The sequence below is a fragment of the Cydia amplana genome, chromosome 8, assembly GCF_948474715.1.
Source record: "Cydia amplana chromosome 8, ilCydAmpl1.1, whole genome shotgun sequence".
In the NCBI taxonomy this organism is placed as follows: domain Eukaryota; kingdom Metazoa; phylum Arthropoda; class Insecta; order Lepidoptera; family Tortricidae; genus Cydia; species Cydia amplana.
The window spans coordinates 6,362,655-6,381,352 of NC_086076.1; the positions used below are offsets into that span (position 1 = coordinate 6,362,655).

An 18,698-nucleotide genomic window follows, 5' to 3' on the forward strand; every position below is an offset into this window, starting at 1 on the left:
AACTGTACCAAGTACGCCACAAGCTGATAGCGGAATCGCTCCGCCTATGCATAGCGTTGCGCCCTATGTTACGCGCAGTGGTCGGACAGTTAAGAAGTCGGTCAGATTTTGCGATGAGTAAACTTAATATATAGCAACTATTATTTTAATTTTGCAAATAAGTATTAATTGTGACAACACTTTATGTAGGTTACATGTGTTTTATAAATATGTAATTTTAAGAAACAATTGGCACTCCACTCGAAACAGTGAAACATTTAATACCTAATCATGGGAAATTACAGTACCAAGAAAGACTCAGAAAATATGGATAAATTTAATACCGTTACGGCAGAAGCATCTATTAACGTTTCCGGACTCGCTACCCAGATAAACACGTTCAGTTTCGTGTTATTGGCAATAATTATTGTTTTGATGATATTTTTACTGTGCTACTTCTACAGTCGTTGTAAACAAAGGATGAATAAATGGTTCACCAAGAGAGTTCAGGTCCTGACGAAGGACCAACAGCTGTCTTCTGGAGTTCAGGCGACTCCAAGCCAGCCACGAGTGCCACAACAGATTTATTTGAAAGTCTAAGTGCAGTGCAAATTGTTTAACGTGGTAAAATAAGCTACTCATTTTTTATTGTAGGTCGGATAATATCTATATTTAGATATCGTGACGTGTTTATGTATTACTTAAGTGACTACCTATTGTGCATTCATAATTTCAACCTTAAGTTCAGCATTGTACTCAAGTTACATTGTGTCCTGTTATCGCTCTGATTTCAAGTACCTAGTAACTGCGCGATATTGTTTTCATAGCACATTTGATTTGATTTAAAGTTTGTTTGATTTAAAATAGTGAAGGTAACAGACACAATAAAATACAAAATATGTAGATCCGTTTAATGTGTAATTACAAATGGTTCTTACTGAAGCATAACAATATTATGTAATTTGTTTATTATTAAGTTTTCTTAAAAAATTTGTAATTTTTTTTTTGTTTTTTTGGGGAGGGACGACTATAGGGACAGATTACGTGGTCAGCATTTCCCCGCGCTATACGGAATGCCCGCCGCGCGACTTGCTCCTCAGTTGTTCCCCGGCTGTGTACTGAGAAATACACGTTCTAATTAAGTATTCCGGATTATCATTTATATACTCCCAGATAGTTAATTCCTATAGCGGCAGCCACCGGCAGCTCAGGAGGCGCCGGCGCGTGACGCGAGAGGCGCCATCGTGGCGGCAGCCACCGACATCTCGGGAGGCGCCGGCGCGTGACGCGAGAAGCGCCATCGTGGCGGCAGAGGCGCCGGCGCGTGACGCGAGAGGCGCCATCGTGGCGGCAGCCACCAACAGCTCGGGAGGCGCCGGCGCGCGACGCGAGAAGCGCCATCGTGGCGGCAGCCACCGCCAGCTCGGGAGGCGCCGGCGCGTGACGCGAGAGGCGCCATCGTGGCGGCAGCCACCGACAGCTTGGGAGGCGCCGGCGCGTGACGCGAGAGGCGCCATCGTGGCGGCAGCCACCGCCAGTTCGGGTGGCGCCGGCGTGCGACGCGAGAGGCGCCATCGTGGCGGCAGCCACCGACAGCTTGGGAGGCGCCAGCGCGTGACGCGAGAAGCGCCATCGTGGCGGCAGCCACCGCCAGCTCGGGAGGCGCCGGCGCGTGACGCGAGAGGCGCCATCGTGGCAGCAGCCACCGACAGCTTGGGAGGCGCCGGCGCGTGACGCGAGAAGCGCCATCGTGGCGGCAGCCACCGCCAGCTCGGGAGGCGCCGGCGCGTGATGCGAGAGGCGCCATCGTGGCGGCCAGCTCGAGAGGCGCCGGTGCGCGAGGCGGGCGGCACCCTTGTGGCGGCCCGCCACCGGCTCGCAGGTGCGTGAGGCGAGAGGCGCCATCGTGGCGGCCGGCTCGGGTGGCACCAGAGCGTGAGGTGGGCGGCGCCATCGTGGCGGCCGCCACTGGCTCAGGAGGCGCTGGTGAGGCGAGAGGCGCCATCGTGGCGGCTAGCTCGAGAGGCGCCGACGCGTGAGGCGGGTGCCGCCATCGTGGCGGCCCGCCACTGTGCTGGTTGACGCGCCATCGCGCCGATGCGCGTGATGGACGTTGCCGGCTCAGGAGGCGCCGATGCGCGTGGCGGGCAGCGCCACCGTAGCGTCTTTCGCCGGCACAGGGGGGGAGGCGTGCGCGTGGCGACTGGCGCCACCATGGTGGCGTAGTTGCACGCAACATCACGGCGACACTGTTGCCCGACGCCTTGATAGATGGCAACCGGCGCGGCGAACGGCCCCGCCGCTGTACTCGTAGTGTTTCGACAGAGGGGCTTCCACGTAACTTACCTTCCTTCCACTTTAAGCAGTCGAGATGCAGTAGCGTGCTCCCCGTGGTCCGGTCCGCCTTCACCTTGGCGCCAGGACGGGACCGAGAGGTCCGCGATCCACCCGCGCCGCGACCGTACCAACAGGAGCGGGCGCGTGACGACTCTCGGAGTCCCGCGGACCGGAAGCGTTAAGCAGTCGAGATGCACCTGCGCCGCGACACTTCGGGCGCCGGCCCGCAGCGTCGCGGCGTCTCGGAGTCACCTCGGACGACAAGAGAAAGTCGACGGCGCCGACGCGTGAACGACACGAACTGTCGCGTCGGAAACTAACAACACGAGGTAATACTCCCGGGCTCCGAGCACGAGCACCGACCTCGGCCGACACCTGCGGTAATCGGACGAGAACCGGGGCTTTAGCGTCCAAGTAGGCATTCACAATGCGCTTCCGAACGCCAAATACAGCTAGAATATCATTAAACTGGCTTACCAGATGGTTTGAGACAATCCAAACCTATCCTATTGCAGCGCGGCCCCGGCACCCCACCGCGCGCGCTAGGCGCCGGGGCGCCGGGCCGGCACCGCTCCCCGCGGCAGGCACGATGACGCACGTTCCTCTCCGATGCGGAGCGACTTACGTTACCACGCGTTGTAACAAACGACACTTGAAACCACTTGTTGACGCACTTCCTACTTCACTCTCGAAAATGCGAGTTAACGGTAACGATTTTAGCAGCATGGCATGTAAAAAATAATTTAGCAAGAAAAAAGTGGGTAGAATCGAAAAGCACCGTTGGAAGATCGATCCCGAGACCGCCAAAAGACTAGTAGTGGCGATCTCTGGCTATATCTCGCTATTTAATCGAACAAAATTTGGATCGGAAATTTTTTAAAGCACCATGCTGCAAAAATGTTCGCAAAAAAAAATTTGCGGACCATCGGTCAGGACGGTCGACGAAACAATGTCATAGCGGCGGCGAGTGGCGGGGGGCGGGAGTCTGTTTGCAGGAAAGGGAAGCGGAACTACGTCACGGCGAGGCGGCGGAGCGACTACATAGACGCTAGCGGCATCTATCGGTCAACGGAGGCGTTACGCTCTCAATGAAGATCTCAGACGTGGAACGGAACACTAAATATAACATATTTCAACGCTACAACACTCACCCAATCCAGTATCTTAATCTTCTCCGGGTCCATTTCCTTGACCATCTCTTCCTTGCGCATGGCGTTCATGGTCCGCGGGCCAGAGTCTTTTTTGGCCGCGAACTCGTACCCCTGACTGCCTAGTAGGTCTCCAAACACGTCCGCCGGCTTTTTCGGCTTGTCGTCCATTGGCGTTTTGGCTGGCTCGAAGTGTGTTCGACTGGAAGAAGTAATCGTTGTAATTATTTTTAATTTTAAAGGGAATGGGCACTACATTATGAATGATAAAGCATCCGATTCGTTCTAACAATCAATGATTTTACTTGCAACGTAACATAGAGTGGTCTTTAGGTCCGTTGAAATCTTATTGACCAATCCAAATACATTGTTAAGTACGTACGTACAATTAGTAGATTACTGTAGGTAAAGCTTTGGATTCCTCCGAAAACGGTGCCGTAATATGACGGCCGTCATATAGCGGCCGCAAAAGACGGCCGTCTTTACGGTGACGACATGTGGAAAGTACCACGGCGTCATAACACACCGTCAGCCACCAAAGTCAAAGCGACAAATTTGAAAAATGTAGGCGCGAAGGGATAACGTCCCATAGAACATTTGAATTTCGCGCCTTTTCCTACTGACAAGATTTGCTTGATCATCTATAATTTACTTGGAGGATGAAATATCATCAGAAGAGGAAAATAATCGTAGTACGGAATCATTTATTCAAATCTCGTGTCATTTATTCAAAATGGCGTCACGCTATCTAATAAAACGTTCACGAAACTATCGACACCGTCATGACGGCCGTCATCTTACGTTACGTTGACAATCAACGTAACGTAACGCCGTCTAGGAAACCGCGCCATCTTGTTTACATAGACAACGTTCTAGTGACGTCATTCAACGCTATATAGCGGCTGTCATATTACGGCACCGTTTTCGGAGGAAAGCTTAAGGTACACATATTTTTTATAAGGTGTAGGCAAATTTAGATTTTTGTAAGGTGGATTAACTTGGCTTATCACAAAGCTGCCCCACACGCACGTTGCAACGCGCCATGTTATAGTGGTAACACACTATCGCACCGCACCCCGACCTTGGTGCGTCGCACCCATAAGTGAGAGCGAGAAACAGATATCTCGCGGTGCGGTGCGATAGTGTTACCACTTTTATATCAAACGGTATCCTGTAATGTAAAGCTCTGGTTTCCTAGGACAGCGGTGCCGTCATATAGCGGCCGTCTCCATACAAATACTACGACATCCATATTGAGCCGTATTATTTAGTATGGAGACGACCGCTATATAACGGCACCGCTATCCTAGGAAAACCGATTTTTACGGAACTCCGGATAACTATTCATGTTTATTAGTTTCATTACATAGGTAATGACTTGCAATATATCATGGAGTAGTCTTTCCGTTGAGATCTTATCGTCCAATCCAAATATATTGAGTACTGACGTACTATTAGTAGATTATTGTAAGATTTCGATTTTCAGACCATTTGTGTAGAGAAAAATGTAGATTTTTGTAGGGTCGGCTAATCTTTCAAGCTCGCCTACGCGCACGTCGCAACGCGTCATGTACAGTCAGCAATAGGTACCATTCGCTTAGCACCGTCGCATACAAACTTCTATGCAGAGAGGGTAACTTTTTTCTGCAGCTGACTGTGCATCAAACGTCACCCTGTAAAGCTTTGGTTTCCTCCGATAGCGGTGCCGTCATATAGCGGCCGTCTCCATACAAATACTACGACATCCATATTTAGCCGTATTTTTTAGTATGGAGACGGCCGCTATATGACGGCACCGCTATCCTAGGAAAACCGATGTTAAGCACCACAGCATGAGTAATCGAACGAGCGAGCGAAGCGAAGCGAAGTTCTTACATTCAACTTTGAACACGCGGCTGGCTAGCGGCACGTCCCGGCATTTCGATGTTTTTAAGCTGAACTGTCAGAAGATAGTTTGATACACAATAACTTAAGTAAATTTGTTCTAATTTAAATGAAATTGGCTAAACGTGTAGTCGAGGGCATTATATTTTAGTCATTAAATTATGAGCAGGCTCGATCAAGGGGTTATTGAACTAGAAGAGCTTAGAAGGCCAAAAAGCTGTTTGTGAGGTGTCTTGCTATTCTGGTCATTTTATTTGCAAGAAAGTATGGTCGAGGTTGGTATCAAATGAAAGTGATCGGCTTACACTTTCATAATATCGTTTTTAAATTTACCATTTTGAAATAATTAGCAAGATAAAAATAAAATAAAATAAACATAATATAGGTATTTGACATTTGACAGGAAATATTTCGGCTTACCACAGATACAGTATCAGTTAAGGGCTCCACAGACCTTGCAATAAATCGTACGCGGTTTTCGATCCTTTGACGACTGCATTCAATTGATATTTTTGGAGAACCGCGAGTTCTCAGTTCGGGGCGAACTACTAGTTACCTGTAGTCGGGCTGGTGCTGCGGACACGTCGCGGGCTGGTGAAGGGGCGAGGCGCGCGGCGAGGCGCCCGGCGCGGACGCGGGCCCGAGGCTAGCGCCGGCCAGCAGGCCCAGCTCCGCGAACGGGTCCTTCTTCAGCTCGTCTAGCGGCACGCTCGCGGGTCGGACTGCGGCAGAGACCGGGTATACAAGTTAGCAAATAAATAGGGTTCCTACAGGGCTACCTTTTGGCTCGGACGATCGGTGCGGTACCTAATTTTTTCTACTCCCGTACCTTTATTTGTCATTTAAAAGGTCGTACACACACCTTTAAACCCCTATGTTATAGTTGTCAAGACAAGTCTTTAGTCTATTCCCCAAAAAAGTATTTGTGCATACACGCAGTATCTTTTTGCTACTTTTACGATACTTCGTGTAATCACCATTTAAAAAATATTGTATGAAATACATTGTTGCCAACCTAATTTTAATTGTCATCTCTGACAGATGAGTACTAAGTGCATTGCTGCCAATTTACAAAATATTCATTAGGTTCTATAGTAGAAACAATAAAATTGCTTCAGAAGTCAGAAACGCGCATGTGACACCCGTAATATAGCAAGATCCATAGACTACGAACACCGCTTAGCGTTGCTTGTTAGTCTCCATAGGCTACTGTGGCCAAAATCGAGAAAAAAAAACTATCCAAAATTGTAATTTAACTAAGAGCAAGTACCAGGGCCTCATGAGTTACAAGAAGGTGTCGCTGACCAACCGGCCGTGGGGCGCGGGGCGCGGTGGCCGGGTTTGGTTTGTTTACCTACATATATATATGTCCTATATGATTCCACTTGTTTAAAGTACTATTTTTGTTGAATGAAAAATATTTATTAGTTTACAATTTTTTTTCAAAGTAAGTGCTTGGTCGTAGAAAAAGTATTGTATGCAACGTTGTTTAACTGAGTCAAAAAATACTCGTGGCGTCTTTATTAACAATTTGAGGCGAATGTTACTCACGCCACTCGCCTTTTTTGACCCCTATTAAACAACGGTTGCATAAAATACTATTGCCGCGGTTTCGTTATAGGAAAAACAATTAAGTAAGGGATCTAAACTAGTTTAAGTTCCCATCAACAAATCAACCACGACGTTGTTGACCCTAATGACTTAACTTAGGTACCCTAATTATAAATGGCGCTCTTTTGAAAACTCCGAATGCCAGTCTATTACGCCCGACGCACTCGGTGATGGTTATAGAAACTGATCCCCTACGCCAATTCTTGCACATTAAAATTTGACGTTAATTTATTTTGCATATAGCAAATGTTCCGTGCTTTTAGTTGAGTCGAGAATATCGGAACGGATATAGGTACTCTTCCGACACTGGACCATATTTTGAACTCGATGAAACAATCGTCAAGAATAGCATCAACAGATTACAAATATATAAACGTACTTACCGGCAAAATAATAACATTAAACAAATGCTTATTGTAATCTTAATCAGTGTCTGCTCCTTTTGTGACATAGAATATGTAAATAAAATATGTGTTAAGTGAATTGTATACATTCTTATGAGAATAAAGAATCTTTAAACCGAGATGTAGGATGAACTCACCATCCTCCTTGACTGGTTGCGGAGTGAGTAGGTTGTCCTGTTTGGGCAGCGGGTCGTTGAGCCCGAACGGGTCGAAATTGGGGTCCGCGGCCGGCCGCGGGGCGTCGGCCGCCGTCGCCGGCACCGCGCCGAATATCGACTCCGACGAGAACGGCTGGAAATATATTGGGAATTTGGGACTTTAGGGGCGGTTGGTTATGAATTTGAACCACGGGCCGTATAAATGAGTTTCGTACGTAAAAATTTAGTTGCAAACTGAAATAAGGGCGTTTTTTTGTCCCCTACACTTTTTTTTCAAATTTGGGATTTTTCATGTTATTTCTACTCAGAATCACGAGCTCTTTCTATCCTAATAGGAGAAAAAAAGTGTCCTAAGGTTTTTATTTCCATTACGTGTCCATTTTTCATAGACTTTGTATGGCGGTCGCGAAATGGAAAGATCGAAAAATGTATGGAAATTTTGGGACACTTTTTTTCTCCTATTAGGATAGAAAGAGCTCGTGATTCTGAGTAGAAATAACATAAAACATTCCAAATTTGAAAAAAAGTGCAGGGGACAACAAAAAAAAAACGCCCATAAACATATAGGAATGAAAAAAAAAGTTAATATAATTTAATTTATAAAGGGTCGAGAACATTTTATAAAGAGTCATTTAACATTTTGTTTCTCTTCTCGTAACAAAGAAGTCAAACGGGTCGTCACTCGAGTTTATTTTCATCATTATGTTTCTTCTTTCGTTTCGAGAAGCGTATTTATAGGTACGACATATTCAAATGACAGAAAAAAAAGAATATGTATATAGGTATACCTGCGGATTATCAGCCGCCGCGCGCCCGCCCAGAAAGTTTCCAAACCCGTCGTCCCGCTTCTCCATCATCCCGAAGAAGTCGAACGAGTCGTCGGCCTTGAGTTTCCTCCCGTCCTTGGGTTTGGGCGTGGCGAGGTTGAGGAAGTCCGCGGTGTCGGCGGGCGGGGCGGGGGCGGGGGCGGGGTCGAGGGGCGCGGGGCGCGGCGGGCGGGGCGGCGCGGGCGCGGGGGCGGGGGGAGCGGGCCGCGGGGGGGCAGGGGCGGCCTCCGCGGGGGGGTAGTCCGCTGTCACTGTTGCGGAGACTGTTATGAATGTTATTATAGTAGGCTATTCGAGATTCGAAGCCTATCTACTAAAGCTTTGGTTTCCTCCGAAAGCGGTGCCGTCATATAGCGGCCGTCTCCATACTACGACATCCATATTTAGCCGTATTATTTAGTATGGAGACGGCCGCTATATGACGGCACCGCTATCCTAGGAAAACCGATCTTATGGGCTCATTTAGACAGTGCGAGACATGCGAGTTTCATTATATTGCGTCGTTTGATCGGTCGGCTGAATTGATGTAACCTCAATGGTCCGCAATGTAACTAAAATCGTATACGAGTTTGCTCGCGCGCCGTGTAAATGAGCACTAACATTGTATGAATTTCTTCGCGGGCCGGGTTTTGGAGAACCCTGCCTTAGACGATGCGAGAACTCGCTTGCGAGTTTCGTTATAATGCATTATTTAATCGAACAATTGAATTGGTAATTTGAACCATAAACATATTATGTGTATCATTTAGAAATAAATAACTAAAACATAAATACATGCATGTGAGTAAATATGTATCGAAGTCTAGTCAAAGATCCCACTTTGTCGCTTTGCTTATTTTATCTTTATACGAATAACCTATCAAAGTGTCCTTATGGCAAGTGACAAACTGGGACTTTTGCATGGAAACGACATATATGGTATTTCGTTACATGTTTGGAAAATATTAAACATCTTATATTAGATATAAGACGTGGTGCAATATCTACTACCAAAAGTTTAAAACACGCACTACGACATACTTGTGGGCGGTATAGCCGTGGGGTTGCTTCGGAGGTTAGCTGCGTAAACATACATATTATAATTATACATTACATAGATACACACGAAAACACTCGAGCTATAACATAGTAACATATCTAGTATATTAATTTATATATAGTCTGTCAAGAGTGTCAAGCCACTTCCGTCAGTAGAAAAGAGCGGCAAATTTTAAAAAAGTAACGCGATGGGTTATCGTCCCATAGAACATTTCAATTTCGCGCCTTTTTCTACTGAAAAAGTTGTTTGACCGGCTATAGTATTCTACAAAAGGAAGTTAGCGACCGTCTCATCTCCTATTTAGGGATGGAATCGCATTAGCGGCGCTCCCCGTTTTGGTCTACGAAGCTAATAACAACGGACACAGAGGGGAAGTGGTCGTTGACTATTATAACTATAATAGTTGTCTCTTTCATGTACAATGTGTAACTTACCAAAGTTATCGATCGTCTCGTCTCTCTCCAGCGTGGTGGAGAACAGCACGTCCGGCGTCCGCACCGGGAAGGAGTGGTCCTCCTCCCAGGGGACGGAGCGCGGCTTGCGGCGCTCGCCGTTCTGAACCACGAGGCTGATGACGACAGACACGTTGCAGGGGAAGCGGTCGTTGACTGTGGTTGTCTCTCTCTTGTTCAGTGTAACATACCAAAGTTATCGATCGTCTCGTCTCTCTCCAGCGTGGTGGAGAACAGTACGTCCGGCGTCCGCACCGGGAAGGAGTGGTCCTCCTCCCAGGGGACGGAGCGCGGCTTGCGGCGCTCGCCGTTCTGAACCACGAGGCTGATGACGACAGACACGTTGGAGGGGAAGCGGTCGTTGACTGTGGTTGTCTCTCTCATGTACAGTGTAACTTACCAAAGTTATCGATCGTCTCGTCTCTCTCCAGCGTGGTGGAGAACAGTACGTCCGGCGTCCGCACCGGGAAGGAGTGGTCCTCCTCCCAGGGGTCGGAGCGCGGCTTGCGGCGCTCGCCGTTCTGAACCACGAGGCTGATGACGACAGACACGTTGGAGGGGAAGTGGTCGTTGACCGGGGTTATATCTTCTATGCCGTCGATCTCGGTTCTGGGGGTGAGTTAAAACCGTTAATACTAAGGTCAATGTGGCTAGTTCCGTCATAGGGACTATTCCGTCCATTAGCGTTTATCTCGAACAACGAACAAAATTGATAAATTCATCGACAAAGCAGCGATTGCTTATATTTTCAGCAATCAAAAGCAAATGGGTTTTCTTTTTCTAAGATTGAAAATAAAATATACGCTCGTGGACGGAATAGTCCCTATGACGGAATTAGCCACATTGACCTTATAGTTAAAGTTATGAAAGTAAAAATTGCGCGAGTAACGTCTAGGGCACTCGGGTAGTATGCACAAACACTTTGGTAGTATTCTATGACCTTGTTTTTGTGTTTGTTAGAAAAATATCAAAACTTGCTAATAGGTTACCAATAAATTTTAAAAGTGGAAAAATTACTATCTTGGGTGAGACTTGGACTCGCGGCCTCTGGATCAAGTCATAAGTGAGTTCAAGTCTCACCCAAGACAGTATTTTTTTCACTTTTAAAATTTATTCTAAGCTTTATAGCATCGGTCGCAGACGTTTCTGCTTGTAAAATTAAATTAGGTTACCAATAACCTAGACGAATTATCTGGCTACATCAACTTCTTTTAAATCACTCGTTGCCGTGGTAGTCTCCTGCGTCACGCGTGCGAGCTACTGGCGGCGAGTCACTTGCCTGGTGAACTTGATGGCGTGCTGCGTGGGCTGCAGGAAGCCGGTGTGGAAGGACACGGACAGCATGGGCACGGTGTGCACTCGGCCGAGCTGCTGGCGCGCGTGCGACGCTACTACTAGCACGTCGCCGCATACCGTCGTGTCCAGTGGTAATGTCACCTAAAAAATGTGGCAAGTCTCTTAAACGGAGCATAGAAATAAGATAATTAGAAAATGTAGTTACTTGAATAATATACAGGTGCCATAAAGCACTGATGCGCTGTACAGTAGCTACTTTAAGTGTCAAATTGCCTGCTGTAATTTTTGCACTAGTTTGATGCGTCTTAGTAGGTATTGACAGCGACGAAGACAGTAATCATTATCTAGAATCTAGACTATCTAGTTCGTCTTAACGAAATACTTTAAACATTAAAATCTGATCAACTAGAACTAACTAGAAGCTTCAGTAAAGAAACTATTTGTTGTAAATGGGGAAAAAGATACTCGAGACATGGAAATTATCGGTTTCGCCGTTTTACTCAATTTATTTTATTTTTATTTTATAAATTACTAGCGACCCGCCCCGGTTTCGCACGGGTTAACAAATTATACATAAACCTTCCTATTGAATCACTGTATCTATTAAAAAATCCGCATCAAAATCCGTTGCGTAGTTTTAAAGATCTAAGCATAGATACAGACAAACAGCGGGAAGCGACTTTGTTTTATACTATGTAGTGATTTCCTTACCTTGCCTTCCTGTGCCGTGTACATGTGTAACCTGTCATAGTCCTGTAGCGTCGACAACAACACCCTGTCCTCGTTGAATACTTCTATGAATGGCCTACAACCATCCCTGAAAATTTCAATGTAATTTTACAGGTTAATGTCATCGCAACGATATACAAAAATCGGCCTAGTGCGGGTCGGAATCGCGCACCATGGGTTCCGTAATGACACAGTTTTAAAACTATTTTTTATAGGTTTTCATTATAGATAAATAACTATTTTGTCTAAGTGTAAACTCTGTATACCGACATTGGGTCCCAGACTTACATATGTGTAGGTACCTAATTTCAACTTAATTGGACCAGTAGTTTTGGAGCAAATAGTTTCTGTTTCTTCCATCCGGGCACAAAAACATTACCTATTTGACAAAATTACAAAATAATAGATACCTATAATTTACAAATCTCAAAAAAACGTATATTCTCACCTGGCTTTCGTAAATAGTGGTACTGGTTGTATAGTTAGGGAGACTAGAGTAACTGGCCTAAAGTGTGGGAGTATTGGTTCAGGCCTGAAACAAAACAAAAACAATCAATATTTGGTGAAATAAAATGTGGTTAAATTGGTTAACCTTATACATTTTCTTGTTATTTAGAGTTAGATCTGGAATGAAGCAAGCCTTGTGTATGACACCGTAAGATTGTGAACCCGTTAGTTTATAATCTAACGTAGGTTAGGTTAGATTATAATCTCCCTACCGTCAGTTTATAATGTAACTAGCGAGATTATAATATAACGAGTGTTTACAATTTTATGGTGACAGGTATACATAAAATAAGGAAAGTGTGCTCGGGACACACGATGGAACATTTTGTTTTAAATAAGGAGGGTTTTAATTTATTATTGATTGTCAGACTATTTATACTGGTAGCTAAAATAGAGGCGGTCTGGTTTGAACAAATATTCAATTTACTAAAGGCCTTACCATTGTTTCAAACACCTTATTCACTACTGACCGCTTATCGCGACTTGCGTTACGGGCTCTACTCTATACTTACTTAAAGTCTCGTTTCACATATGGCGTCCCTGGCTGATATGGGGTAGGTGCGTTAGTTTTCGTCCACTTGACGAAACTTTAATATAAACCTACATTGCTGCACAAAATTTGGACTTATTGCAATCCTTAATATCGAAACAATATATCTACTTATCTACATAAAAATTATGTTTCGCAAGTAGCAAATTAAATATCAAAAATATTATTTGCTAATATGTCAGTGGACCTGTGGTATAGAAAACGTAGAAATTTTTAAAATTTGAAGGGACCTACCTTATAATATTACTAAGATAGTATAGGTATCGGAGCTGGCTGGGCGGCATGTTGGCGGGCGCTCGCTTGACGGCGAAGATCTGCAGCGCGTCCTCCGGCACGGTCACCAGCTTCGCGTACAACAGCAGCCCGCACAGCACCATGCAAGACATCGACTTGCCGTCCTGTGGGACACATACGACATTACTACAGGCTGGAAGGCCGTTGCCGGTTAAGTGAGCGTTTTCCAAAAAAAAATTACATTTCATTCATGTCTTCAAAATATTGACTTCTTGGGCTCATTTTACTCAGAATCATTTGTACATTCACGCCTCATACATGAAAGAACGTGTCCCAAAATTTTGTATGAAAAAATATTTTTCCAGTGCGTCACGTTCATACAAATAAAAAAATTATTCATACAAAAATGTGACGATCTGGAAAGGAAATCTTGGGACACATTTTTTCATGTATGAGGCGTGAATGTACAAATGATTCTGAGTAAAATGAGCCCAAGAAGTCAATATTTTGAAGACATGTATGAAATGTAGGTACATTTTTTTTGGAAAACGCTCAAGTACTCATTTCACAAGATCGTCCGTTTAACAAAATACGAATCTAGAAACACTACTAAGATTTAAAAAAAAATGTGGTTCCAGTAATACTAAGGTTCTTAAACTTTACTGTAAGGTGCAGGGGGGCCATTTAGATTGCGGGTAATTTAAACTAATCTAAATATTTACCATGTTTCACATTATTACCTAGAGTGCCATATATGTCCAGATAGCGAAAAATATGTGGTGTAAGTATGTGTTGTGTGTGAATCTAGTTAATAATGTAAAACATGGAAGATATTTCGATTAGTTGAAATTATACCGCAGTCTAAATTGCGCCCTTGCACCTTATTAGAGAATTTCCTTTGTTTAGTTTTTGTATACATATAACTACATGGATTGAATACCCATAGGATGTATCAACGCGGATACTCTTGAATTTCAAAGGCAATTTACTAAAGAAAACGGTAATAGAAACTGACGACCAAACAGAACTATAGATAGATTTTACAATCCCCAAACGCTCCTTACACTGTGATTAGAAGGCAGCTGACCCGAGAGTAAAGAGTGATTATCAAGCTTCCGGGTAGCGTCCTACATAAAGATCGTCTAATTCAGTGGTTCCTAACCTGGGGGTAATTACCCCCGTGGGGGTAAAACTGGTATTTTACGGGGGTAATAAGCTAACCTAATATAACAATACAACAAACGTACACGTTTTATTTTGTATTACCATTGGGAGGAGGGGTAAAATCAGGTTCCCTAGTTAGACATAGGGGTAACCGGACTGAAAAGGTTAGGAACCACTGGTCTAATTGTAACGCACCTTCTGTCAATGACGGTACATCAGTAGTGTAGGGTCAGAAGACTGAAAATACTGTACTGTATCGGTTCTAACAAGACCACGCACCTGGCAAGCGATGACAGCGGCGGCCTTCTCATCCCGACCCAGCCACTGGTACATGGTCTGTAGTTGCCTGAAGAGAGGGGCGAGGAGGGGGGCGCGGTGCGCGGGCGTCGGCCACAGCTGCCAGGCGTCCGCCACCGTCGCGTGCCGGGGGAAGTGCAGGCGCCCGCCGCGGTACAGGTTGAACACGCAGTACTTGCCGCCGGGGTGACGCGTTTCTAAGAATGCCTAAGGAAAAGAAAATTTTCTCAAAAATGGACGGCAAAGTCGACGTTGCCGGTTAAAAAATAGGTCGCGAAGTGCGTTGTTTATGGTCATTCAAAGAATTAAAAAGTTAAAAACATTGCAGTCTCGATTTCGGGACTGCAATGTCGCATACAAATTCCATTATTTAACGAGTTCCAAACTTTTTAAAACTTTAAATGGCCATATCAAATGAAGGCATAGGTCCCTTTAAACAGCCAAACAGATGATCAGCACTTATTATTATAAAGCCTGTAACAGACTATCGCACCGCACCGCGACCTTGGAGCGGCGCACTCATAAGTGAGAGCGAGAAACAGATATCTCTTTCTCGCTCTCACTTACGGGTGCGACGCTCCAAGGTCGCGGTGCGGTGCGATAGTCTGTTACAGGCTTAATGTTGGTAATTTGTTGCACCATTTTTGAGAAAAGCACTATATATGACTCGGCTGGAAGGCTACTTGCTGGCTTCGGATTCAATTAAACGGACTCCCAAGGTCGTCCGTTTAAAACGAATCCTCAGCCTGCAAGTAGCTACTTCCGATCCTCGACAATAATGTACTAATTGTATAGCCTGACCAGTAATATATGATAATTGTCAATTGGCGCTGTTATTCTCATGTATAGGGTATTCAGTGTAGTATGAAAAAATTAGTTCCAGTGAAATTCCGCAACATGGCGCACCCTCAATAGATCCTGGTTCACCTATAATATTAACATTATTGTTGGAGGTTTTTTTGCGTTTATGATTGTTAGTTTTCAATTATTGTCTTTTTTATTAGGAACTGCGAGTCGAAATCGTACAAAAATTTAGGACCACATCAATAAAGGAGTGGTTAATATTTATATCATATTTGATTTTGGACCGACTGTTTACGTTTAGTGTAATAGAGTTAACAATGTAATAACATCGTACTGTCAGAGCCTTAGCTCAGACTTAATTTTACGGTTTATATTACCAGTTTATAGTTTTTTGAAGTGAAAACTTCTTTAGCGGCGCTGTGCACTTTTTGAGGTGGGGAAAAAATGTTAAACTCGAGACAGCGTAAGACGATCACATGACCGTATGATTTAGATGGCCACTCATTTAGATGGCATTTAAATCAATAAAGAAAAACTCAATGACATTACATGTAACAGTTTTTCATGTTACATACAAATATTACATACAAATACACAAGTACCTATATCTAACAAATCATATTTTTACCTATTCAATATAACAAAGAGTTATTAAAGCTACTTTAGTGAATTCACTCGTCGTACATGAAAATAGGTCTATATATAATTATACAGACATTTTGTACTAGTCCTTGAGTTTTCACTTCTGTCGGCACTCCCGGAGTGCAACCCGTTGTCTTTTTTAAACTCCTTAGTACGTTTTACTCTTCGTACCAATTCTTATAAGAATGAAATAGTACATACCCTGACGTCGTCAATGTGATTAGTCTTATATGCGCTCTCCAGTCCCTCGGACGGGTACGGCATCACAAGCACGCGACTTGTAATGTAACTCATGTCTAAATCTGTTCGCGCTATAGATCTGAAATTTAAAAAAAAGCTTATTAGCTAACATTGGCAGACAAGTTTGTTATATCGTACTAGCTAGCGACCGCCTTGGCTTCGCACGGGTTAACAAATTATACATAAACCTTCCTCTTGAATCAGTCTATCTATAAAAAAAACCGCATCAAAATCCGTTGTGTAGTTTTAAAGATCTAAGCATACATAGGGACAGACAGACAGCGGGAACCGACTTGGTTTTATACTATGTAGTGATTTTTTAAACATGCAGATTACGTCTGCGAGCGATATTCCAAATTTTATATTAAAGGAAAAAATGGAATAATTACGCGTAATCGTCTCTCGGTAGATGTCGCTATACGCCACCCCAAAGGCGTGTATGCATGAGGGAAGGAATGGAAAAATTCGCAATATTTTGGTAGGCTTCCGTAGCTCAATTGGCAGAGCTAACGCACGGATTGCGGAGGTTGCGGGTTCAAGTCCTGCCGGAAGCGTAATTTTTCCATTTTTTCCTTTAATATAAAAATATGTAGTGATTGTTCGTAACTACTCACTGTTGAACAGTCTGCATGACCTTCGAAGAGGTGTCCTTCAGATTCTTCAAGAAGCTGCCAGCGCCACCTTTTATCGACGAGAACAGTCCTCCCGAGTTCCCGGGCGCCGCCGGTAGGGGGTAGTGCGGCGCTGCCGGCGGTCGCGCGGGCGGCGGGGGCCGCGCCGGCTCCGGCGGCCGCGAGTTCGGCACCTCCTGGCTGTTTGCTATCGGCTCTTTGCTCACCGCTGAAAAAAAAATCTGCTCTTTATGATACACTTTAAAGCATAATAAGTAATAGTATTATCACACAGAACGGACACGCACCGCCCCGCCCCGACTCGGATTACCTCGCCCGCGACTGGCCGCGACATGAATGCGTGCGTAAGTCGCTCTACTGAGAGCATGTCAGGATTCCGTCAGAAACTCAATGACGCGTGTACAGACGTGCCGCGCACACATATAAACGCAAATCATTTTTGATGTATGGCGTGTCCGCCCTGTGCTTTAAAGTAACTGTGATGTTACCAGGCAAAACTTTGTCGGATGGCTATACCGCGCTACTGGCAGGTAGGTGTAAGGATGTGATTTGTTGAAACGAAACGAACAAAGATATTTTTTGCCTGAAAATATCACATATGGCTGGCAAATATGGGCGTTTTGCTCTAGCATAGGAGTAAGGCACCCATATTGTTAATAAACTTTTGTTTGTAGAATGATTGTAGTTTGAATACGTAACTGTTCGACAATTATGACTCATTATTACTTGCTATAATTTAGTTCCTTGTTTCATATATATGAGAATATTTCAAATTAAGGTCCCTTTTACAAAAACAACCGTTAATTTACATGGTATTTATTTTCTAATTTAAATATCTTACATCTGTATATTTATTTATATCTTAAATAACTAATAGTAACAAAAATATTGCTCATCTATAGACTATATAACAAAGGTTAAACATTCAATACATCTGCGATGAAATTATGTCTGGACTAATAAAACGATACAATATTACATACAGAAAAGTAACAAAGCTACATTTAGTCAATTTGGAAATGGTTATATTATATGTATATCACAATTATCAAATATTGATTGAGAAGAAAAGTTAACATATTTGCAAGTCTAGGACTTCGCTAATAACTAATATCGTTCTCTTCATTTAAACATGGTACAGACGCCTATAACATTGTTACAAAAGTAACAAATAGATAATTTAGTCTAAATATTATATATTGAACTATGAGGCTATACTTGTACATCATGATAAACATATGCTTGTGGTGTTGACGTATTGAGCGGTAAAGCTCATTGTGATCGTAGTTTAAATTATTTATTTGTTAGAAAATTCAAACGGTTGTCATTTATTTCCAATAAGTAGTTAAATAAATACCGATAAAATATTTACCGGTATGTATTTTTCCATGGGGCAGGTCAACCAAGTATACCCTCTATGCAAAGGCCAAAAATGATTCGCGGCCATAAAAATCTTCTACTTTTTCCTAATCTGAACACGATACCGAATATGCCATTTAAACTGAATCCATACTATTTTTGTTACAGCTTGTATTTCTAATTTTAAAGTAACAAAAATGTACAGCAACTATTATAACAATTTAAGTTTTCCCTCTCACACGGTCTATGTTAGAATTACTATGGTCTAATTTTATATCGAAAGCATTTCATTCAACTATAACTACCTACCTTGGTACCGCATACCAATTAACTCAGACTATTTGTGAAGTATTAATAAGAATAACAATGACTCCACGGTCGATTCGGCCACGGCGACTGCTTCAA

At 43.9% G+C, this 18,698-nt stretch overlaps 1 protein-coding gene and 1 long non-coding RNA gene across 2 annotated transcripts in view; one reads left to right on the forward strand and one right to left on the reverse strand.

Moving 5' to 3' along the window:
- The window catches only part of LOC134650328 (cyclin-G-associated kinase), a 51,221-nt gene that overhangs the window by 15,326 nt on the left and 17,197 nt on the right, over nt 1-18,698 (reverse strand). The window contains exons 7-19 of the mRNA XM_063505289.1: nt 16,917-17,121; nt 16,264-16,381; nt 14,599-14,823; nt 13,156-13,319; nt 12,313-12,396; nt 11,847-11,952; nt 11,119-11,276; nt 10,240-10,448; nt 9,369-9,407; nt 8,310-8,599; nt 7,501-7,654; nt 5,905-6,070; nt 3,468-3,666 (exon numbers count right to left, since the gene is read on the reverse strand). Coding sequence (XP_063361359.1) covers nt 3,468-3,666; nt 5,905-6,070; nt 7,501-7,654; nt 8,310-8,599; nt 9,369-9,407; nt 10,240-10,448; nt 11,119-11,276; nt 11,847-11,952; nt 12,313-12,396; nt 13,156-13,319; nt 14,599-14,823; nt 16,264-16,381; nt 16,917-17,121 — 2,117 coding nt within the window. The remainder of the gene's footprint in view (nt 1-3,467; nt 3,667-5,904; nt 6,071-7,500; nt 7,655-8,309; nt 8,600-9,368; nt 9,408-10,239; nt 10,449-11,118; nt 11,277-11,846; nt 11,953-12,312; nt 12,397-13,155; nt 13,320-14,598; nt 14,824-16,263; nt 16,382-16,916; nt 17,122-18,698) is intronic.
- The window catches only part of LOC134650361 (uncharacterized), a 50,217-nt gene continuing 37,904 nt past the window's right edge, over nt 6,386-18,698 (forward strand). Inside the window, exon 1 of the long non-coding RNA XR_010097039.1 lies at nt 6,386-6,434. This is a non-coding gene — a long non-coding RNA (uncharacterized LOC134650361). The remainder of the gene's footprint in view (nt 6,435-18,698) is intronic.